The sequence below is a fragment of the Tupaia chinensis genome, unplaced genomic scaffold (genome assembly GCF_000334495.1).
Source record: "Tupaia chinensis unplaced genomic scaffold, TupChi_1.0 Scaffold000574_1, whole genome shotgun sequence".
NCBI lineage: Eukaryota > Metazoa > Chordata > Mammalia > Scandentia > Tupaiidae > Tupaia > Tupaia belangeri.
In genome coordinates, this window is record NW_006160088.1 from 2,749,139 (window position 1) to 2,774,072 (window position 24,934).

The window sequence follows — 24,934 nt, forward strand, 5'->3', positions numbered from 1 at the left end:
CAATCCCTTCTCCTCCATTCTCCTCTCGGGATCTTGGGCACGCACGCACACGCGCCCGGCGTGAGTTTTAAGCCACCGGGTCTGGGACGCGAACTGCGGTCGACTACGTGGGAGTCCAGCGACATAGCCATTACGCTAACTGCTGGTCCCAAAATTCGTTTTTTTAAGGTTTTTGCCATAGGGCGTGTGCACTCACCAGGGGGAGACAGTGAGTGGGAAAGTGAGAAATCACTCCCTCCAGTGGGGATGGCCTCTCCAGAGTCCCTTCTCCTCTTGGCATTGTTGGGCACACATGCACACATGGCTGGCGTGATTTTCAAGCTGCCACGCCCAGGACTCATACCATGGTGGGCCATGTGGGAGTCCAGCGTCTTAACCATTATGCCACCTGCTGGCTCCCTACATTTTCATGGCTAAAAAGTCATAGAGGATTTTTCCGTCAGTGTGTTTTCCTCTTCAGTCCAGGACTGCCCCCCAAGGGCGAGCACGTGCTAGTGAGTCTTTGAACGCCCGCATACGAGTCCTGCCGCAGCGGCTCCCTCGTGGAGGTGCAGGGACGTTCCACGGAGCTCCACACCTCAACTCCCCACACCGGGACTCACGGAGACTGTGAGGCCTTAAAATGTGCATCCTGATACTAAGTTACACATCTGTTCTCAAATCACTGAAAATTCCTCATCGTTTTCAAAGACTGTACAGTAAATGTTACATGTTATGGACATATTGTGGGACATTAATTGGCGTTTAGGTTTTTTAAACCATCATAAATATGTTAAGTATTTTCCCATGTATATATTGTTCTCTTTTTAGGCGGAGTTTTTGCTTGTTTTTCTTGTTTTTGTTTGTTTTCTTCCTCCCAGAAATCACCTAGGACTTTAGAAATGTTTAGGACTAGCAGTGTTGAGATGATGGGCAGGAACGCGTTCGCACCTTGGAGCGTGCTCTTCGCATATTTATGCAGCTGTACCTTTCTCCACAGCATTATCCCGTAGCGTGGGTGAACACCATGGTTTTCGACTTCAAAGGACAGCTGAGATCTGGAGACGTAATACTGCATAGCTGGTCTTCATTTCCTGGTAAGACTTCTATCCTAATCCTCAGTCTTAAAGAGTAAATAACATAGGAGTCAGCAGGTGGCTTAGTGGTTAAGGCACCGTACATGCACATGGCTGACCAAGGTTCAAGTCCTGAACTTGGCAGCTTGCTTTTCAATTCTCTCTCTCTCTCTCTCTCTTGCTCTGTGGTCAAATTGAAAAAATAATAATGATGATGAATGAAATTAAATAATCCTTGTAAAAAAATAAATGAGTAAAAGGTCCAGCAGGTGATGTGGTTAACAGCCCTCGACTCCCACATAGCCAACTGCAGTTTGAGTCTGGACCTGGTGGCTCGCTCTCTCTCTCTCTCTCTCTCTCTCTCTCTCTGGTCAAATTTAAATAAATAAAGAAAGTTAAATAAAATTTTACATTTTTAAAAATGAATAAATAACTTAGTTTATGGACTAGTTTTTGTGTGAGGCTCACCATTCACTCAATTGATTAAATAAACCATCATTTTTTTGTCTTTATTATTATTTTGAAATGGATTAATATACATTATTTTAACATATTCATAAAAATTATTTGTTTTTAGTGCATTTTCTGTTTCAGTGACTGTGTACTTGTTTTTAATGTTTTATTTTTACAGTGTTTTAGAGAAATTTTCCTACCGAACAATATCTTCTTTTTAATAATCTTCATTGTTCCTAGTTGTGCTAACTTTCTTCACTTGTGAAAAGTGGAAAAATTCAAGAAAATGGAAAAAATAGCAAATACACTAGATGTTTATTTGACTTTAGACTAAAATATAAGTTAGGGGAAGCACCCTTTATATGCCTATGTTCCTCAAATACTTATCAAGGTACTGTCATCAGGTGAGGGAGATGACTTTACTCCCATTTTTGTAGGTAAGGAAAGTAAAACTCAAAGAACGTACGTCTGCCTTTCGTAATTGGTCAGACTAGGATTACAATGAAAAACTGCTCAGCTCTTTCCATTGTTCTGAACTACCTTTGCAAATGTTGGAATTTTTAAAATATGTATTATTATTCCTTTCTCGCTCTTTTAAATGAATTATTTGTTTAATTTTATTTTTTATCGTCATCATCATCATTATTATTTAATTGACCAGAGAGAGACAAAGAAGGAAATTGAGAAAACAAGCTGCCATGTCTGGGACTCGAACCACAGTCGGCCATGTGCAAGTCCAGCCCCCCAAGCACCACACCATCTCCCCTTACCATCCTTTCTCTCTTTTTTAAAAAAATTCATTGTTTGGGGACCAGCAGTTAGCGTAATGGCTATGTCGCTGGACTCCCATATGGTCGACCACGGTTCGAGTTCTGTACGCAATGGCTTAAACTCACGATGGCGTGTGTGTGTGCGTGTCCAAGATCCCGAGAGGAGAATGGAAGAGAAGGGATTGCGGCGTGGCCATCCCCCTGGGAGCAATTTCCCTCTTTCTGTCTCTTTGTTTCTCTCTGTCTTTCTGTATGTGCCCAATAGCAAAAAAAAAAAAAAAAAAAAAAAAACTTGATTGTTTGTTAATATACCTAGTAAATTTATGAGCTTAGCTGAATTTTTAAGTTATTTATTTTTTGTGTTTATTAAATCAACAAATACATTTATAATTTGATAATCACAGATTGCTTTCTGATAGACAGATATTTGAAAATGTTCATATGTTAGTAATAGCTATGCAAGATACAATTTTTGAATAATAGTTATTTGCTGACATGGACTCCTCGGAATCTAGTACTTCGTGTGAGTGTGTGTGTGTGTATTCTCCTATGCCTATGTTCTCCTGCATACTAGTTATTTCTGCTAGTAATCACATTAGTCACCAAATATGGGAGAGCTCTTTGTATCTGACTCATTTCTTTTTTCTTTCTTTTTAAAAAAATTTTTGCCGGGACCAGCAGTTAGCGTAATGGCTACATTGCTGAACTCCCATGTAGTCAACTGTGGTTCGAGTACCAGACATGGCTTAAACTCATGCCGGGCGCGTGTGCGTGTGTGCCCAGGATCCCGAGAGGAGAATGGAGGAGAAGTGATTATGGCATGACCATCCCCCCCGGGGGTGATTTCTCACTTTCTGTCTCTCTCTCTCTCTCTCTCTGTCTTTCTGGCAAGGGAATGCACCCTATAGCAAAAACCTCTCAAAAAAAAAATTAAAAATAAGAAAAAAAGAAAAAAAAATTTTGCTCGTCGGAGTTGGGGTAGGAGTAGGGGAATGAGGAATTGTTACACCGCAGTCCCTTCTCCATCTTGTTTCCCCTCCTGTCGGGCTTTGAGGCTCACATCCATACTTGCCTGGTGTGTTTTTCAAGCTTCTGGGTCCAGTACTCAAACCATGTGATCAGCCAAGAGAGATCCAGCCTCCTCAGCCCCCAGGTCATGGATTGGTGTTAAGAAGAACTTTATATTACTATGAAAATGATGTATTTCTGCACTATTTTTTTCCTGAAAATCTAATTTAAATTCTCATATGTTCTCCAGAATCACCAATTTGACTAGTATTTTTAGTCAAAGTGATCATTTTTGATGGTATTATCTTAGTATTGACCTCATCTCTGAGAAAGTGCATGATGGGAGCCTGCAGGTGGCGTGGTGGTTGAGGTGCTGGATTCCCACATGGCTGCCTGCTCTTTGAGTCCCGGACCTGGCGACTTGCTTTCTCACTTCCCCTTTCTCTCTCTCTGGTCATATTTAAAAAACAATACTAACAAATGGAATTTAAAAATAAATAAATAATTGTTTTAAAGTGCATGATGAAAAATAACAAATGGACACCATTAGCTCTAAATGTATCAATTCTAAATTGTCACACTTACCCCAGTAGGGATGAGTAGGAACAAAGAAACTACAAGTTTACAAGTCTAGAATCCGCAGGTCATCATTACACGGTGTATAATCACATTGATTGTGGTTTTTTTTTTTAACTTTCCAGTATTCTTCACATGTATACTAGGAAATAAAAATGCATGTTCCTAGTACTTTCCATATTACAATTATTATTATTTTGGAGAGGTTTTTACGATAGGGCGCGTGCACTTGCTGGAAGGACAGAGACAGAAAGCGAGAAATCACCTCCCAGAGGGATGGCCACACCGCAATCCCTTCTCCTCCATTCTCCTCCCAGGATCTTGGGCATGCACGCACACGCACCCCGGCGTGAGTTTTAAGCCACCAGGTCCTCTCAAACTGCAGTTGACTACGTGGGAGGAGTCCAGCAACATAGCCATTGTGCCAATTGCTGGCCCTGTCTTTTCCATATTATTATACAAAATTGCATATTCTGTACATTTCTGGAAGTGTTTATTAAATCAGCAAATACATTAAAATTTGATCATCACTAATTGCCCACCAACAGAGATGGTACCAGTTTGGACCCTGCATTTGTGTGCTATGAGAGTTTTTTTGGGGATCACTTATGAACGAGGTATAGTTGGGGCTGACACGTGCTCAGTGCCACATTTGCCTCCAGATTGGTTGCGCTTGATGGATGAGATGAACATAACGCTTCCGGAGAGTACAAACACGGAATTGCAGTGTACAGGGAAATCTGTTCCAGGGGTAGATAAATGACGACGCGCCTTCATCCAGGTGCCAAGGAGATCTGTGAGACGAGAAAATATCAAATGAGATGATCAAAGGATTAGGAGCGGAAACTTATGAATGCTTTGTCAGAGTTCTCTAGCTTTTGGAGATAATTGTGGGCGTGCTTACGTCACGACATTAAGCCTCGACAGGTCGACTTTCATTTTCCCAGGAGGTACAGAGGGGACAGTGGCTAGAATCATTAGAGTCGGCTCTGCAGGTGCCACGCCTGCGGATTCGACCAAGGATCAAACAGCGTTGGGGAAAAAAACAAAAGATTGTGTCTCCACTGAACATGTACAGGCTTTGTCTTGTCAGTGTTTCCTAAATAATACAGTAAACCAACTATTGTCACAGCACCTGTGTTGTGTTCGCTATGGCAGGAGAGCTCGAGGTCAGCTAGAGTATGCGGGACAGTGCCCATAGTCCCATGCAAATACTCTGCCGTTTTATGTCGGGCTGGGCGGCGAGGGATTTTGGTGTCTATAGGAGTCCAGGAACCGATCTCTTACAGATACTAAGAAACGACTGTTTACAAAAAAGAAAAATTACGTGGGAGAGGGGATAGGCTGTTTGTTCATATTTCAGGTTACTTATCTCTGAAATTATAATAGAAAATTACATTATGAACTCCAGGGTTTTCTGACAGTTTCGTAATTCCAAGAGCCCGAGATTAGAGACTTACTCATATAATTGTCTGCCAAGCTGCCGTAGGTGGCATATATGTCTTAGTCGTTTTTACAGTTTTATTTTTATTAGTTTGGTTTCATTGTTTTTAATGAGTCAAAATTATTTGCATGTTTTAGATGAACTTGAAGAAATGTTGAATCCAATGGGAACCGTTCAAACAAATCCATATACTGAAAACGCAACAGCTTTGCATATCAAGTTTCCAGAGAATAAAAAACAGCCTTATTACTATCCTCCCTTTGATAAGGTAAGCTGATTATTTAAAGGACTAGAATGCGTGAAGTAATTACATTCGGAGTTCTGAACTTCGTACATTAAGCTCTGAGTGTTGGTTTCTTTCTTCAAGTTTCATGTCCATGGACAGTTGGAAAAACACAGAGCAGGGCTCTCTAACTCTGTTAGCCCACACCCCATCACTAACCCAGTACGATGGGGCCACAAACGACTTCCCACGTAGCTCTCCGCATGTCCGGTGTTGGGGGACCATGCCTGGCACGTGGGCTCCAACTGTGAAGATTTACTCGTGCTGTTTTGGAGTTGGTATTCCAGAGACAGACGATGACGTTGGACATTACTTTTGGTTGGACTTCCTATGGCAGTATTTTATAGATGCTAGAATCGGTGGCAATTGAAGTCCATTTCTAAGTACCTTTACGTGTCACCTCTGCATAGACACTGCATGGCGTGGCCTAAGGAGGTTCTCTGGCAGGGGCTAAAGTAGAGCTGTGATGATTTATTTGTGAAAACATCTAAACTGGCAGGGTTTTTTTTTTTTTTTTTCCCTTTTTTTTTAGGCCTAAACTGGCAGGTTTTTTTTTTTTTTTTTTTCCTTTTTTCCAATTTTGTTTTTTTTTTTTAGGTTTGGTTGATTGTTTCTTTTTTTTTTTTTTTCCTTTTTTCCAATTTTGTTTTTTTTTTTTAGGTTTGGTTGATTGTTTCTTTTTTTTTTTTTTTGGCTAGAGGGCATGTGCGCTCACTGGAGAGAGGAAGAGAGGAACCCCCCCCCCTTCGCCCCATAGGGGTGGCCATGCCCCAGAACCTTCTCCATTTCTCCTTCGGGATTTGGGCATGTGCACACACACCCAGTGTGTTTTTCTAGTCACTGTGTCCTGGACTCAATCCATGCAGCTGGGTGTGTGGAATCAGATACCTTAACCACTGTGGCTGTCCCAGTGCCGATTTTTTTAAAGAATTATTTTATTTAACTTTACTGATTTATTTTAATTTGACCAGAGAGGGAGAGAGAGCAAGAGAGCCAGCTATGAGGGGAAGTGAGAAAACAGGCCTCCAGATCTAGGACTTGAACCACAGTTGACCACATGGGAGTCCAGCACCCTTAAACACCACACCGCTTGCTAGCCCCATCACTGCTGATTTTTATCAGGAAATCTTTGAAAATAAGTTTCAGAAAATAAGCAAGAAGTTTCTTTAATTTCCTTTATCCATTTGAGGATAAATACCCTTTAAGGTTCATATTGTACTAAATAATATTCCAATTCATCTCCCTATAAACTTACACGTCAGTGTTCAGCAGCACTAGACCTGTGTGAAGGAGACTTAGAAAGCATTATGCACATTGGGACGTGGGTGGCATAATGGACACCTTGGGCTCCCGTATAAACGGACCACAGTTAGAGTCCTGGACCCGGCAGCTCAACACTCATGCCAGGCGTGTGTGTGTGTGTGTGTGTGTGTGTGTGTGTACACGTGCGCATGCCCAAAATCCCGAGAGGAGAATGGAGGAGAAGAGATTGTGGTGTGGCCATCCCCAATGGGGGAGTGACTTCTCACTTTTTGTCTATCTCTGTGGCAAGCATATTTGCCCTATATCAAAAATCTTAAAAAAAAAAAAAAAAAAAGAAAAGAAAAAAAGAAAAGAAAGAAAAGTCTTATGCAAATTAAATTTATGCAAATAACAATGTTTCTTAATTTGCATCTTAATTGACTTTTATCACCATTGTTCTAGTCACCTGCAGTTCATCATTAAGAAGTCAAATTACTTTTTCCTAAAGAATTATTTATTTAATTTGATTTATTTATTCATTTATTTTAACTTGACCGTATATAGAGAGAAACACAGAGACACACACAGGAAGAGGGTGAGGGGAGTAAATAACAATGTTTCTTAATTTGCATCTTAATTGACTTTTATCACCATTGTTCTAGTCACCTGCAGTTCATCATTAAGAAGTCAAATTACTTTTTCCTAAAGAATTATTTATTTAATTTGATTTATTTATTCATTTATTTTAACTTGACCGTATATAGAGAGAAACACAGAGACACACACAGGAAGAGGGTGAGGGGAGTGAGAAAGCAAGCTACCATGTCTGGGACTTGAACCGTAGTTGGCCATGCGGGAGTGTCCAATGCCTGAACCATTACCTCATCTGCCGGCCCCATCTCTTCTTTTTAAAAATATTTTATTTAACTTCATTTATTTAATTTTTTAAATTTTAATTTAACCAGAAAGGGACAGAGCAAGAGAGAGAAAGAGGGCAAGTGAGGAAGCAAGCCGCCAGGTCTGGGACTTGCACTGCGGTCAGCCATGTGGGAGTCCAGCGCTCTTCACCACCATGCCACCTGCCGGCCCCAGCGGTCACGTTTCTTTAAAACATTTTATTTCACCATTGTTCCAGTCATGTGCAGCTCATCATTAACCTTTTAGTTTGCCTCTCTGATCCCTTAGAAGATCAATTTAGAATAGAGATTATAGTCTTTATCCATAAATATGTTTACTTGTTATACTTTCATTGTACAAGTCATATGTGGTTGTTATAAATTATACAGACGTATAGGAGAAAATTTCCCCTAGTCATATTCTTTTCATTTTATTTAGTATTCGTTGCTATAATTCCTTGCATACTTTTCATGTCTTACGGTTATCAGTTAATAAACGTAATCTCATTTTATTTTCATAACGACCCTATGGAATAGGTTAGGAATTACCACACAGATCTTCTAATTTTTGCACATCGATCCTCCCACCTAACAAGGGTTGCCGTCTTTTCAGGAATCACAGCCCCCTTTTGGCTTAATGATTTTTTTTTTTTTTGGAGAGATTTTCACTGTAGGGCGCGTGCGCTCGCCAGACAGACAGAGAGAGACATAGAGACAGAAAGCGAGAAATCACCCCCCAGGGGGGATGGTCACGCCGCAATCCCTTCTCCATTCTCCTCTCAGGATCTTGGGCACGCACGCACACACACTCGGCGTGAGTTTAAACCACCAGGTCCAGGACTCGAACCATGATCAGCTACATGGGAGTTCAGCGACATAGCCAATGAATTTAAAAGTTATTTTAGGCTTTCCCTGTTATTATGTCTACTTTTGATGTCATTGTGACAAAAGCTTATTCTGTGTTTAGGAACTCACATACATTTGCATTTTCTTCTATTTTTTTTTTTTTTTTGGAGAGATTTTCACTGTAGGGCGCGTGCGCTCGCCAGACAGACAGAGAGAGACATAGAGACAGAAAGCGAGAAATCACCCCCCAGGGGGGATGGTCACGCCGCAATCCCTTCTCCTCCATTCTCCTCTCAGGATCTTGGGCACGCACGCACACGCGCCCGGCGTAAGTTTTAAGCCACCGGGTCCGGGACACGAACCGCAGTTGACTACGTGGGAGTCTAGTGACATAGCCATTACGCTAACTGCTGGTTCCCATATTTGCATTTTCTTAACCAGAATGTGTTTACATACATTTCAGAAAAAGCTTGACATGTATCTGCAAGCCACTGCTGTTTTTTTCCGTAGGCAGTACTCGTGTTCCCGTAGTGGTAGTCCCTTACGGTAATACCATTGCTTACCTGTTGTCAGGAGTTTGAAGCATGTGGGAAACACCAGTTTGCTTTAAAATTCATCTCTTTGTTATACATCATAGAATTACAAGACCATATGCAGTCTGAGTACAAGTACAGTCACTTAAAATTCTATGAATATGAGAACCAAAATTCATTAATGAATTTATTTTTAAACAGATTATTGAGAAGGCAGCTGAGATCGCAAGCAGTGATAGTGCTAATGTATCAGTAAGTACCAAGGCTCTGAAACAGCCACTTCTTTTCTTTTTTTTTTTTTTAAATGTTTTGATTCACTAAAGATCTTAATTCATGTAAATACTTTGAATAGCAAGTGCAACTGATGTATACCTGTCAATGAACGCATGTCTGACTCTAGGTGTAAACTTCAGTGAGTAGAATGCACATACTATAAAGTAGCACCTAGCTGGGGCTATATAGCTTCCTGCAGTCATTAAATAGGTATTTTTTAAAAGCATTTTTAAATTTCAAGATAAAACAGTTTTAGTTTTAATAGATCAAAATCAAAAAATGTTAAGAGAAACTTGCGTAAGACTTAAAGCCAGGAAAAAGGAGAGGATTCAGTTCAAACAGTAGTAGATAAACCTGTCAACAGTTGAAGAGAAGACAAAAATCCTTAAATTTAGGAAACAAAGCACAGAAGAAAATCAGCAATGTTTTAATCAAAAGCCATACAATTCTGTTTCACCAGTTCAGTCTCAGGTAATTAATCTCTCTCCTGTTGACTTTGCAGTGCTACTGTGGTCCGATCTTTCCGTTTAAATTCTGGAAGTTAGCATTCAATGTTGTTATTGATCTTTCTAGACTTGTCCCTACCATTAAGTTGGCCATTTTCTTGGTTGTTTTTTGTACTTTTATTTCTGTGAGTCTGACTTTGTTTTCCTAGTATAGCACTCCCTTCAGAACTTCTTGGAGAGCTGGTCTGGTGTAGGTAAATTCTTTGAGGTTTAATATCTTGCTTCTATCTGCGGTTTTGGTCAATCTGACTATGATGGAAAAGATCTTCTTGGGTTGATGCTATGTGGGGTCCTTTGTATTTCTTGGGTCTGGATATTTGAATGGCTCTCTAGGCTTGGAAAGTTTTCTTCTAGGATTTCATGAACTAGATTATCAATGCCCTGATTAGTTTCTTCACCTTCTGGAATACCGATTATCTGGATGTTTGGGCATTTAGTGGTATCTAGTATTATTACTTGTATATTATTCTCATGTTTTTGGGTTGTTTTCTCAGTCTTTTTGGTGAATTTTTCTAGGTCAGAGGTTCTATCTTCTACATCTGGGATTCTATCTTCTGCATGATCTAATCTGTTTTTAATACTTTCAAAGGAGGTTTTGATTTCCTTTATTACAGCCTTCATATCTAACAATTTCATTTGATTCTTTTTTTATAATGTGTTTCCTCTTTCATATCGTGGAAGAACTTCTTCACCTCCTGGAACTCATTGTCTCTTTTCTTCTGCATCTTCTGGAGTTTGATGTCTATTTTCTTGGATGTCTGTTAGCTTTGTGACTGTGAATATTTTAAATTCTTTTTCTGGCATTTTCATAAGATTCATCGTACTGTCTGTGGAGGATGAGAAGTTACTCATTTCCCTTGGGGGAGAGATACTTTCTTGGCTTATCTTTCTTGTGCCTCTGAGGTGGTTTCTGGTAATCTGCTGGATTATACTTTTTTCCCTAATTTTTGGAGTTAAATCTGAGCATTCAGAACCGTGCAGGAGGAGGTGATTTGCAATCTCTCTGCAATATGGTTTTTCTACCTTTGTACAGCAGATTCCATGGGAATTGAAGATTTCTCTGACTCTGGCTGAATCTTGTGGTCAAGAGGGTGTTGTCTGGGCAGAAAATCTTCAGTTGTCCTAGTCCTTGAAAGGGGCCACTCAGAGCTCAAATGTAGATAGCTTGTCCAAATAGCCTTTGCTTGCTATAGAGTTGTATACATTATTCGGTATTTTTGTCAGTGTGGTAATGAGCTTACGGAATTCCACAACTCAAATGCAGTGACAGCCTGTGAGTGTAGGGACGTGTGCGTGACTAGCGTTTGGTCCAGTGGCAGCTTAGTTTGTAGGTGATCTGTGTCCAGCAAGTAAGCGCTCTTCTGTTACCATACAGGCCTGCAGCTGGTCTCGGGGGTGCTGTGGCTCCTCCCGGGGTGACAGTACTGTCGTAGGGAATGTCTGTCTGTCATGTGACAGAGCAGATGTGGTGAAGGACAAGCATCCCGGTCAGGTTTCTGTCATGGTTAGCCTGGCCTGATTCTATTTGATGGTTAACATCACTGCTCCAGCTTTCTACTCCATCGCATGCTAGCCACACGCTAGCCAGACCGAGCAGAAAAATCAAGACCAGCGGCCTTGCGTCGTACTTGATGAAGATGCGTTACTGTGTATCCTTTCTGCTCACATCTCCCTGGCCAGATCTTCCTCACATGAGCATACCTAACTACGAATGAGGCCGGGAAATGCAGTCTTCTGTTAGGCAGGCAGGTAATCGGTTAAAGTAAGAGATTCTATCGCTAAAGGAAGAAGTGCAGCGCGAGTACTGAGCAATCTCTGTCATATACACTGGCCCATTGCTTCTGTTCAGATACTACAAATTAGATATTTTATTGACTTGGGTTACAGTATGTCTATTTTTTACCTTCTGTGCTGTTTAAGGTTTTTTTGGGGGAGGGGAGGCATAGGGCATGTGTACTCATCAGAGAGAGAGGGAAAGTGAAAAAGCACCCCCAAGAGGATGGCCACTCTGCAGTCCCTTCTCTGTTCTGTCACTATTTTGGGCATGCACGGACACATGCCCTGTGTGTTTTACAGGAGGTTGGGTCTGGGATTCAAACTATATTGATCCCCACATGGGATCCAGCTGCCTTAGCTCCCATACCACTATGTGGCCTTAAATCATCTTGTTTTTTTAAGAAGTCTGTCATCTTGTTTTGCTAAGTTTCTTAAGAGAGATTTTTGCTATAGGGCACATGCACTTAGCCAGAGAGAGAGAGCAACAGAGAGAAAGCATCTCCCCCTCAGCGGGATGGCCGTGTCACTGTCCCTTCTTCTCCACTCTCCTCTCAGGATTTTAGGCACACACACTCACGCTCCTGGCATGAGTTTGAAGCTGCAGGGTCCAGGACTCGAACCACGGTCAGCTATGTGGGCATCCAGTGACATAATCATTATGCCATCTGCTGGTGCCGGTTGCTTTCTTTCACTATATAGAGTCTCAGTTTAGCTCTCCTGGTCTGAGGCTCCTAGGTGGTCAGCCCGTTCACTGCACTGTGACTTCAGTAACTGTTGACATGGGCTTGCCTGCACGTGGAGATTTCCATACTTCTCTAGGGCTCAGTACCCTGTTCCCACCTTCATCGGAGAGCGATGTTGCTGTTTCGAATCTGCACTAACAGAGGAAGGGGTGTGCCCGGCCACAGCAGCTGCTTCCCCACACGGACCTAAGACCCTCTACGATTGCCCGGTTTTCTCCCCGTCCCTCATGTCTGTCATCCTGAGCCAGAGCTCCCCCAGGACCATGTGCAGATTCACCGCCACACGGGTCTGAGAAGGTCTGGTCCAGGAGGGGGTCCTTTGTTGGCCACTCTTCATCACTTTGTACGGCTGTTACTAAAAAGATTTCTTGGACCTGCAGGTCACACGGGTCCAGGACTCTAACCGCAGGGGACTCTGCGCGAGTCCAGTGATATAACCATTACGCCATCTGCTGGTCCCTGGACTGTCAATTTTAAATCTTTATAACTAGGCTGATGTCTTCTTATTAATCAACACAAGAACTGTGATGATGAGCTCTTCTGTTGTCCCTAGCTTGTGCTGTAGGGTGCATACTCGTGGTGGAGAGAGGTGGTGGGGAGGGGGAGAACACCTCCACAGGGGATGGCCACACCGCAGCCTCCTCTCCTCCCTTCTCCTCACGGGATTTTGGGCTCAGACGTACACGTGCCTGGTATGATTTTCATGCCTTTGGGTTTGGGGCTTGAACCAAGGTTATCCATAAGGGAGGCGCATACTTAATCACCATACTGCCTGCTGGCCCCAGTGAGCACATTTTCGCCAACCAGAAATAAGTTTGTTTGTTCCTGTAGCACAAATATTTGTGTTTTGGGATTCAGTGAACTCTTGGGAAATACATTCTGCACCCTTGGGACCAGCAGATGGCATAATGGTCACGTCATTGGATCTCATATAGTCGACCACAGTTCAAGGCCCCAACCCGGCCACTTTAGGACTCACACCTGGCGCATGTGTGTGCCTCCCAAAAATCCCAGGAGGTAAATGGAGAAGGGATTGCTTCAAAGAGTGTCTGATGTTGAGGTCTTCAGCAGCTTATGTAGTTATATGAGGATCAGCTTCAAGAATTGCTCTCACCTGGTTGTGAATCCTGGTGGCCAGTCCCTGCAGTCCTTGTCAGCAGGGTCTTATCTCCTTTCCTGGACTTTCCTTTTTTTTGGGGGGGGGGGTTTGCTATAGGGCGTGTGCACTCGCCAGAAAGACAGAGCAAGACAGAGAGACAGAAAGCGAGAAATCCCCCCCCAAGGGGGACGGGCATGCACGCACATGTGCCCGGTGTGAGTTTAAGCCACTGGGTCCGGGACTCGAACTGCGGTCGATTACTTGGATATTCCAGCGACATAGCCATTCTACCAACTGCTGGTCCCTTCGCCAAACTTCTTGAATCACTGCTGCACTTGATGTTCATTGGCAGTTGCTGGGCCAGGGCGTTGTGATGTTGGAGCGGTCTCCTCCGCTTTTACCACCCGTGTCAAACTCGAATAAGAAAATTGCTCCGAATTTGTTTTTGTCTAACATCATTTCCATCTAAAGCACATACAAAATAAACAGCATGTAATAAGTCATTAGGAAAAAACATACAATGAGGAATGCACATTAAAATTATGTATAAGATGGACCAGCAGGTGGTGTGGTAGTTAAGGTGCTAGACACTCTCACAGGGCTAACCACGGTGTGATGCCCAGACCTGGTGGCTTGCTTTCTCACTTTTCTTCTCTCTCTCTCTCTCTGCCTCTCTCTGGTCAAATTAAAATGAATGAATGAATAAATAAAATTAAATAATTACATAAAAAATACCCCAAGAAAGTAGGAATACTAAGTATGTAAGTTATACTAAATTATTCCCAAGATTCCTTACAGTTCTTAAAAAAATATTATGTATAAGATAACCACAGTTGGGACCAGTAGATGGCATAAGGATTGTCATTGGACTCCCACGTAGTTGACCGTGGTTCGAGTCCTGGACCTGGAGGCTTATACTCACGCCAGGCCATTGGCCAAGATCCCGAGAGGAGAATGGAGGAGAAGGGATTGCGGCGTGGCCATCCCCCTGGGGGAGTGATTTCTCGCTCTCTGTCTCTCTGTCTCTCTCTGTGTGTTTCTGGTGAGCACACGTGTCCTATAGTAAAATCTTCTCTTCCAAAAAGATACCCACATTTATTTAAGAGTGTATCCAATTTCAAACTAAGTTTGTACAGCACAAAGCCACAACTACATTCGTTAATATGTTTGCCTGCATCTATCCTGTATATGTACACAGAGATACTTTATCCATTCATTGAAGAATCTGAGTTCTTGGGCCAGCTGGTAGCATGGTGGCTGAGGCGGGTAGGCCCATGTGGCTGTGCACTTTGCATTCTGGACTCGGTGTCCTGAAAAACACACCGGGAACAGGTGTGTGCGTGCCCCAAACCCCAAGAGGAGCCTGGAGGCGATGGGATTGCAGCATGGCTCCATGCGATTTCTCACTTTCTCTGTTTTTGCCTTTCCAGGAAATGCATGCGACCTATAGCAAACTAAAAGTACATGAATTAAATTTAAAACAAAGCTAAAGCTAGGAGTTCACAGGAAGCTATGAGTTCTCACCAAATGTGACGTGCTCGTCACGCTGCTTAGCTGCCTCTCACTTGATCCGTCACCCCTGGTTGTTTTCGGGACGCTGCTTTCTCATATTTGCAGTCCTCTTTCCTGACTGTGGAAAACCAGGCGTCCAGTTAGCCTTGACGTATGTACTTATCTGCTTAGTCCTCGGTGGCAGTCAGTCTCCTGATCCTGTACCTGCCCCTCTGTCTGTGGCCCAGCAGCCCTGGTGGGTGTGTGTCCACCCAGTCCCGTACCTGCGCTGTGGTTAGTTCCCTCAGCACTGTGTCCCCGACAGCCACTGCTAGTAGGCCACCCACCTGAGTCTTCAGCCTTTCTGAAGATAACAGACGAGGTTTTGGTCCTCCGTATTGAAAGGAAAGGAGCCGTAGTCTTGTTTTTTCTTTTTTTCTCCTTCTATGGTACTCATAACAAGGTGCTTGTTTTGTTTTATTTTGGTCAGTAATCACTATTAAGTCATATTGTGTGGGGTTTTTTTTCTTTTTAATTTGAAATTTTTAATCACTGTAGAGAGCATGCATATGTGCACGAGGAAGCCCAAACCAACAGGGCAGGGCCCCTTCACAGAGCAGTCCTTTCCCCCCAATTCTCCAAACCGTCAGGATTTTAGGCATGTGCACGAGACCCCGGAGAGAAGGCAGGGATACAGGGATTTGAACCCTGGTGGGCCGTATGGGATCTGGCTTCCTGTAGGTGTGTTTACCTGCAGGACCAACCCTTATATTTATGTTTTTGATTTAAAGAAAATCTGAATATAAAGAAAAACAAGGTGTAAAATACGGGTGTTATTCCTCATTGCCTTCTACCATTTGCCTTATCTCAGTGTAAGCATTTGAGTATGTTTGTATAACTACCCTACTCATACTGCACAATATCGATCTTCCTTACTGATTTTTTCTTCTTTTGGGTTTTATAAAAGCCTCTCAGGCTTTTGGGTTTCGTTAGGCTTCCCGCCATACTTCTTGTAGCTTTTTTGCTTAACCTGACGTTATTCAATGTTGTCCTTATCACACCTCCGTAAAAATATGCAGTACAATTTTATAGCTAATCTACTGTTCTCTGCTCTTAGCTTATTTGTAATTCTTCAGGACATTAATTTAAAACAGGCCTATGGAGTTCTAATTTGCATCCACCAAATTATAATGCGTGTGCTAGATGTTGGCAGTATGTAACCTAAGAGCAGTCTAGTCTGCCTTTCTCTGACGGAGAACTTACACGTTGTATTGTTTGCAGTAACAGGTTTGGCATGGGCTTTTATTTTCAAACTCTGATGACTCATTAGTTTTCGGTGATTTCCCCATTTAGACACACCCTTGTAGGCTGAGCCTCTGCATGTGAAACCATGCAGCTGCTTACAGTCGCTGTGTTACAGCAGGGTGTGAACCTAGAGTAACCCTCAGCCAGCGTGGTTGCTACAATGCTTTCATTCTGGTCTGTCTGGTTGTTTTGTGTCTACCTAAAGGCAGTGTCCAAAGTCATTTCCCTTAATAAATTTATACATAGTATTTCCTTTTTCCTTCTTTTTTTAGAGCGAGATTTTTTTTGTTCTAGGGTATGTGCGCTTGCTGGAGAGACAGATTGAGACAGAGAGATAGAAAGCAAGAAATCACCCCCTGGGGGTATGGCCACCCCACAAGCTTTTCTCCTCTTGGAATTTTGGGCACACATGCACACGCACCTGGCGGGAGTTTTAAGCAGCCTGGTCTTGGAATCAAACCGTAGTCGACTACATTGGAGTCCAGCAACATGTCCGTTATGCCATCCGTTGGTCCCACCCATTATTATTATAATTTAAGAATTTATTTTTTTATTTAACTTTTTAAAGTTTTAATTTGACCAGAGAGGGACAGAGTGAGAGAGAGAGAGACAGAGAGAGAGAAAGCTGCTAGGTACAGGACTCGAACTGCAGTCGGTCATATGGGAGTCCAGCGTCCTTAACCACCATGCTACCTGTTGGTGTCCCCCCCCCATATTATTTTAATGTATGTATATTTTATTTCAAATTGGAGTACTTAAAAAATTAGCAGCATGGTAATTTCATGTATTTTTATGTGAATATGAAATCTCAGTTCAAATAACAAGAGAATAAAACCTCACAGGATATTTTCAGATAATCCTGGAAAAAAACGTAAGAAAAATGTATTTCGGTTAAAGTGGTGTAGTTTTAACTTAGGTAAGAAGAAACAAACCTCACTCTTTAACATCAGTGGAATTCAGAGTCTCTAGATCTAAAACTGGGATGTATCCTTTCTTTGTTTTACTGTCCTCGTTTGTACGGTGTGCAGAGGAAAATGCGACAAGGGTTGGGGCCCTGGGAAAGCCAGGGTGCATTTTTTGCCTAGAAAAACACCTCATGATTTTCCTGACTACCTATTATTTTTCTCATTTTTATCTTTATCTAACATTCAATTCTTTCTTTATTTTTATTTGATACATTTAATCACTATATGTCTCTTAGCTTGTAGAGTACGTCTACCCACCGTGAACACACCTCACACCAGTCCGGTTGTGGCTACACACACATTATCCTCAACAGACAGAACATTCCATTCTTCCTCTAGTGAGGTTTTAGGTCCTGAAGCCAAGGCACAAGCCAGGAAGGCACCTACCAACTTTATTTTTAACCTCATATGTTTGGGTTGTCTTTTTTTTGTTTGTTTATAAAAGTTGAAAATTAAAGAATTCAGGTCAACTAATAAACGACTTGTTTTTTTAATCCAAAATGCAATACTGCCATCTACTGTTTATGATTTTTTAATACAATGGTCTTTCCTTTTTTAAGACTGTTTTCAACCGTCCTTTATCCTTAGCTTACACATTTAATATTGAACAATGAAAACTTGTATAAAGGGTCCAACTTTATCAATACTTTAAGGCATTACATTTATGCCTCACACATTACAGCTCACTTTACATGTAAAGTTATCATATGTAAATTCACCGAGTGTTTGCCAGCAGTGTTTGCATAGTTAACTTCTATAATAAGTATTTTATTTTCTTAGAGTCGGGGTGGAAAAAAGTTTCTTGCTGTCCTGAAGGAGATCTTGGACAGGGACCCCCTGTCTCAGCTGTGTGAGAATGAGATGGATCTTATCTGGACTCTGCGACAGGACTGCAGAGAGAACTTCCCACAGTCACTGCCCAAGCTGCTGCTGTCGATCAAGTGGAATAAGCTTGAGGACGTTGCTCAGGTAACAGAGGCCGTGCCCCGCGGAGGTCGTGCCCCGCAGAGATCGTGCCCCGCAGAGGTCATGCCCAGCTCCATTTGGGTGTGTCTGGATCCTTCATTGATTGCATCTGGTGTCTTTTCCTCAGGGGCATATTTCTGTAAGTTAGACAATTTTTGGCTGAAGAGCTTTTTTTTATTTTTATTTTTTGGAGAGGTTTTTTTCGCTATAGGGCGCGTGCACTCGCCAGACAGACAGAGAGAGACATAGAGACAGAAAGCAAGAAATCACCCCCCAGGGGGGATGGTCACGCCGCAATCCCTTTTCCTTCATTCTCCTCTCAGGATCTTGGGCACGCACGCACACATGCCTGGCGTGAGATTTAGCCACCGGGTCCGGGACGCAACCCGCAGTCGACTACGTGGGAGTCCAGCGACATAGCCATTACGCTAACTGCTGGTTCCCTGAAGAGCTTTTATTAAAAAGAATTATTTTATTTAACTTTATTTTATTCATTATTTATTTATTTTTTAATTTGACCAGAAAGGGACAGAGAGGAAGAGAGAGTGAGAAAGCAAAGCTGCCAGGTCCGGGACTAGAACTGCAGTCTGCCAGTGGGAGTCCAGTGCCCTTAACCACCATGCCACCTCCTGCCCCACTGAAGAACTTTTGAGGTTTTAAATTTATACGCTCTAGATAATGGACCGGGGAGTTTAAGATTCAAACTTCCGCCATTCATCGGAGACCGTCATTGATCAAAAAGAGCACCTGCTGCGTCCCCGGACCGTAGCAGGTTCCGTCGGGGGCTCCACATTTTTTCACCTTTAGACCTTGGCAATGACTGTTTTAAAATTATTATCTAGAATTTCATAATCACCTTTACTGTAGAAGTTAGCATTTATTAATAGAAATTAACCATTCAGGTCAAGTTTAACTTCTATTTCCATTGGATGGTATTGATGAGTTTATGCCTTGGGCTGCATGAAGAAAGAAGAAAACAGTTGTTCAAAAAAGCCATCCAATGGGAACCAGCAGTTAGTGTAATGGCTGTGTCGCTGGACTCCCACGTAGTCGACCACGATTCGCGTCCCGGACCTGGTGGCTTAAAACTCACGCCAGGCACGTGTGCATGCGTGCCCAAGATCCCGAGAGGAGAATGGAGAAGGGATTGCGGTGTGACCATCCCCCCTGGGGGGTAATTTCTCGCTTTCTGTCTCTATGTCCCTCTCTGTCTGTCTGGCTAGCGCACACGCCCTATAGCGAAAACCTCTCACAGAGACATAGAGACAGAAAGCGAGAAATCACCCCCCAGGGGGGATGGTCACACCGCAATCCCTTCTCCTCCATTCTCCTCTCGGGATCTTGGGCACGCACGCACACGCGCCCGGCGTGAGTTTTAAGCCACCGGGTCCGACACGCGAACCGCGGTCGACTACGTGGGAGTCCAGCGACATAGCCATTACGCTAACTGCTGGTTCCCGACAGTAAACTTCTTCATGATAATTTTATTTTGGGTTATTAATGACCTTTTAAAATACAGGCCAGCCATCATTACCTTACCTTGAGCCTCGTAGCTTCTATTTGTTCTCTGAATTTTACCTTTAAGTGTTTATTGATTTTTTTTTTCTCTTGCCTTAAAAATTACTTAATGGCTAAAGTTTCCAGAATCCACATAGTCAGGGTATTATTCTATTTTCAGGTAAGTACTTTGACAGCTCTTTAAACTCATCCATAGAGTATGTCAACAGCAGAGATCATTTTTATTAGCCCACGATGACAGGGACGGGTTCTGCGACATTGATAAATTAAGAGCGTGTCTTATTTCTTTTGAGACAACCGTGGGCGCCCATGCGCGGGGGAAGAGGAAAGCGCTTGGGTCCCGGGCCCCCATCTTTCCTGACACCATTTCCATTTCTAAACAGCTCCAAGCACTGCTTCAGATTTGGCCCAAACTGCCCCCGCGGGAGGCCCTGGAGCTTCTGGACTTCAACTACCCAGACCAGTACGTGCGGGAATATGCCGTGGAGTGCCTGCAACAGATGAGGTACTACTTGCAGGTGGCTTTCCTTGGGGCGAGACGGTGGTGGGTAGGGAAGGGTGAGTCTCCCTAAATACCTACAAGGAAGGAGAAGGCAGCAAACTGTTCAGAATTCGAGTCCTCAGACATGGTGCTCGCCCTGCCCCTCCCCGCCCCGTGCACACTTCCTCCGCGATGTGAGCCAGAGCCCACCGGGCAGGCAGACGCCAGGCTCAGCTGCAGGTTCCATGCCTCTCCAGGACGGCCCGGGGACTCGTACCGTCACTCACAGAGAAGTTATTGCCGCAAGTCGGTACAGAGCACAGGGGCCAAGGAAGAGGTCCACAGGCCAAGCCTGGTTCAGGGAGAAAGCCAGGCATGAGCTGAAGGGCCTCTCCTGACACTCAGCACTGATCCCCAGCAGCGAGTTGTGGTGACGCATGTCTGCCCGGGGAAGACCCGTGCTAGGGTTTCTGTGGGACTAGGCCTGTAAGTACCCTCGCCTTGCATGTTCCAGGTTTCCAACCCCCAGGAGGGAAGTGGGTGTGCAGCTTAAGCCACCCTGTTGGGACGAGCAGTCAGATGTAGTGAGTCACTCTTAATCAAGGAAAGTGGTGGGAACATCTCTGCAATCTTGGCTTACAGATGCCAGCCGCAGGCCCACCCTGTGTGCACTTCCAAAGGTTAGCATACGCCTGCTGTGCTAACTCTTCACACTGTCTGCATCCCAAAATGGAGACTTGTTCATGTTTGTTTATTTATTTTATTTTGACCAAAGAGGGACAAGAGGTGCGGGGGGAGGGCAGGGATGTGAGAATACAAGTTGCCAGGTCTGGGATTCGAACTGTGGTCAGCCATGTGGGAGTCCAGCGCCCTTAACTACTACACCACCTGCTGGCCCCCAAGAAATGTCAGTATTTTAATTTGAGTGTGTAGTACGTTCATTAAAGAGTTTGTAGTATGTTCGTTGAGTTTGTAGTATGTTCCCTGTGCATGCACGTGGAAGAGATCACAGCCCACGTGGTGCGGCTGTGCAGTCCTTTTTCCCCCGTTTCATCATCCTGCCAGGATTTAGGCGTGCATGTTCCCACACTGGCATGTTTGTCAAGCCACCGGGGCTGAGATTCGAAACGTGCTTGGCTGTGTGGGATTGGCTGCCTTTGCACGGGGCTTCCCTGCTGTGTGGGGCTGAGAGAGACAGGAGAAGAGGGAGGGAGGGAGGGCAGGTCACGGGCCAGGAGCTCGCTGCAGCCCCTCCCAGCTGTGCTGCCGGCTCGGTGTGAGCGTGTCTGCAGGGCTTGCCCCATGGTTCAAGGCCCACGCAGGGCACAACCCAGAACCCGCCTCCGTGGTGCCCAGCACCACGCAGCAGCCACACAACTGCCTGCACAGCTGCGGCCGAGCTGCGTCACGGGGTTTTAGAGAATGTTTTAAGCAGATACATTACACTTGAAGTCGAAGTCCTGATCATTTCCCTACCCAGTCTGGGCGACGTCTCTCCATCCCCAGAGGCAGCCACTGTCATGACTTTGGTGTGTCCCCTTCTGTGTTCCAGTTTCGGTTTTATCACATAGATCTATAAACATGTAGATGTGAGAGCATTAGAACACATTTTACAATGACACAGTGTGTCTTACCATTTGCATTGTTTTCTATCTGGCTCATTAAAATTCATCGTCCGTTTTTGAGGTCAGTCTCGTTCTGCACAGTCAGCCCTCTGTATCCGTGGGCTCCACGGCCATGCGTCCCATCAGCGCGGCCTGGAAATGCTGCGTCTTTGCCGACGCGTACCGGTCGTCAGCCAAGGAAGGCTGGCTGTTCTGAACGTGTGCAGGCTTTTTTCTTCTCCTTATTTCTTGAACAGTGCTTTACAACAACTATATAGCATCTCCATTGTATTAGCTGCTGGAAGGAATCTGGACGATTGAAATCACACATATGGGAGGGTGATTGCAGGTTTCGTGAGAATATGTCATTTTACGTAAGAGATTTGATCATCCGTGGGAGTGGGGGTGCGTGTGGAGACCTGGTCCCAGCACTGTGTAGTACCCTGTCCCAGGGGTAGGCCTGTTTAATTCATTCCCCACCGAGGAGCCCTGAAGTTTTCTCTGAGTTCTCTGTTGTAAACAAAGCCGCTGTGAATGGACTCAGGTCTCTGAAGGGGCAGCCTTAGACAATGGGCATTTTCATGCTTTTCCATTTTTGTCTCAGTCTTGGAAACAAGGCTTTAGTACTATAAAAGGTTATTTGAAAACTGAAAGTTCATAGGTTAGCAAGACTACCACGGCTCTTTTTCTTTTCTTTTTAAAATCATGTGTGTTTCGAGCTGTGTGGTATCCGAAAGGAATTGCGTAAGTGCTTCAATAGTGCTTATTTCTGGGAGTGAAGTTAGAAGTGTGAGGCGAGAGGAAGTCCCTTCTATTTCTATACTTGTTTTCTATTTCTTCCTGCCATCTATAGTTTCTCTAATGGGCATGGGTTTCCGGTCACTTCGTTAGGACTGTGGTGTAAGCAGTTTTACAAATGGAGGTTCTGGTCCCCCTGAGTTTGCATGGGAGACCTGATGGGAAGGAGAGTACCTGGCTCCCTCTAGGCTTATAATAATTATCTAATAATTACTATCTTTTTAGTAACTGTTCACTTAATTTTATTTATATAGCAGTAGTATTTTTTTAATTTTATATAGGACACATGCACCCACAAGAAAGCGAGAGGGAGAGAAAAGAAGCAAGAAAGCACGCTGCCAGGCCCGGGACTGTGGTCGGTTGTGTAGGAGCCTGGCGCCTTAACCACCGACCCACACGCTGGCCCCTGGTATCTTCCACACACATCATCTCTCGAGGAGATTGCTGTGACCCCCGTGTTCTGTGGGGCAGTTTTCAATGCACAAGTGTGTCATGACTTTTCCAGCGCCCAATATATAGCTAATTCTGCTGTTTTCCTATGTCAGGTTTTCTAGCTGTGAGGTGGGGTTTTTGGTTTTGCTTTTAATTCAGCCCAATGAATGACACTTTTGTCTGTTATATAAATTCAATGAGTCAGTCTCACAAATGCATTCATTTTCTTATCCTTCAGACTGTTTAAAGTTAAGATTTTAATTGTTCAGTGATTGTCTGGGAACAGAAATACTTAACCTGAGGAGGAAAATAAATGGTGAAAGTACCGATGGGATTTTTTTGGAGCAGTGGTTCTTTAATGAGTATATACATTTTAGAATGACCAGAAATCAAGTAAAAGAACTCAATGCTTTTGGCAGCCCTTATCTGGCTGCAAGTTCAACAGTCGGAACAATTCATCTGATAAACGGTATCTCTCATGGTCTCTGTTCTTTGCCCACCACCCCCCTTCAGCTCTTATTGTGTTGCAATGTCATCACTGTTACAGTAGATGGAAGCTGGAACTTGCCTCACCCCGCCTGGTCAGCGAGCTAGCACTGCAGCGTTTGTGTGGAGCAGGTGGCTGAGCTACTTTCTCTGCCTTTTGTTTCTTTCAGTGATGAAGAACTCTCGCAGTACCTTTTACAACTGGTGCAAGTGTTAAAATACGAGCCTTTCCTTGATTGTGCCCTGTCTAGATTCCTGCTAGAAAGGGCACTTGCTAATCGGAGGATAGGACAGTTTCTGTTTTGGCATCTTAGGTAAGTTTTTTATATTGCTTTTGCTTTTGTTTTTGAGAGAGATGGTTGCTATTGGGCGTGTGCCTGAGAGAAAGAAAGAAATCACCCGCCGAGGGGATGGCCATGCCACAATCCCTTCTGCATTCTCTTCCCTGGATCTTGGGCACGCACACACATGCACCTAGTGTCAGTTCAAAGCCACCAGGTGTAGGACTCGAACCATGGTCGACCATGTGGGAATCAGCCTTTTGACCACTATGCCATCTGCTGGCCCAGTCTTTTATATTTCAGTTTAAAACCACCATGTGCTTTGGTAAATGTAAACCGGCACGATATAAATCATTTAGTAACAGGCAGCTGCTCTAGCTGCTTCTGAGCCGACTCCCATTTTACGGTTTTGGTGCCTCTTCTCATTTCTTGATAGTTAGACTCTTGATTTTCTTGATTTGGCGAAGTGATACAGATGCGTCTCTCCATGCCTACTTGGCTTTCACTGAAACCGAGCTTCACCTACTGCTGCTTCCCTGGAAGGAATTACTGCTTTAATATCTCTGAGCCAATGCAGAAGGTTGTGGGTGGCATTATCCTCACTTCTGTAATTGGTGAAAATAAAATTCCACTATGTAACAACAGCAGTCTTATTTTTAGTTTCTCTAGAACTAGGGCATTTTCAGAAGCAAAAGATCCTATTTCACCAGGTTCAGTAAAATTGGGAAAGAGAACTAGGGTCATTCTTCAGATAGTTTTAGTTTTTTCATCTGGACATCAGAGTATTAAAACTAATGTATATCAGAAAAATATACCTTTCCAGGGGAGCCGCTGATGGCAGAATGGTTATGTCAGTGGGCCCCCACTTTCTCGACTGTGGCTCAAGTCCTGGCTCAGGCTACTTAAAGCATACACCAGGCAGGTGTACCTGCTGCCCGAAATCCCGAGAGGAGAATGGAAGATAGGGAATTGCAGTGTGGCCACCTTGCCCCCGGGGGGTGTTTGCTCACTTTCTGTCTCTGTCTCTCTCTGTCTCTCTGGTAAGCACACATGCCCTATAGCAAAAATTTTTCTTAAAAAAAAAAAAGAAAAGGAAAGAAATTT

At 43.7% G+C, this 24,934-nt stretch overlaps 1 protein-coding gene across 2 annotated transcripts in view; it reads left to right on the forward strand.

The window, feature by feature from the left end:
• Positions 1-24,934, forward strand: part of PIK3CB (phosphatidylinositol-4,5-bisphosphate 3-kinase catalytic subunit beta) — a 134,175-nt gene that overhangs the window by 74,120 nt on the left and 35,121 nt on the right. The window contains exons 9-14 of one of the 2 annotated variants that reach the window (XM_006158178.3): positions 980-1,076; positions 5,444-5,574; positions 9,308-9,358; positions 18,045-18,233; positions 20,132-20,253; positions 23,720-23,863. In XM_006158178.3, coding sequence (XP_006158240.1) covers positions 980-1,076; positions 5,444-5,574; positions 9,308-9,358; positions 18,045-18,233; positions 20,132-20,253; positions 23,720-23,863 — 734 coding nt within the window. The remainder of the gene's footprint in view (positions 1-979; positions 1,077-5,443; positions 5,575-9,307; positions 9,359-18,044; positions 18,234-20,131; positions 20,254-23,719; positions 23,864-24,934) is intronic. The other variant, XM_027775577.1, reaches the window with a different exon arrangement.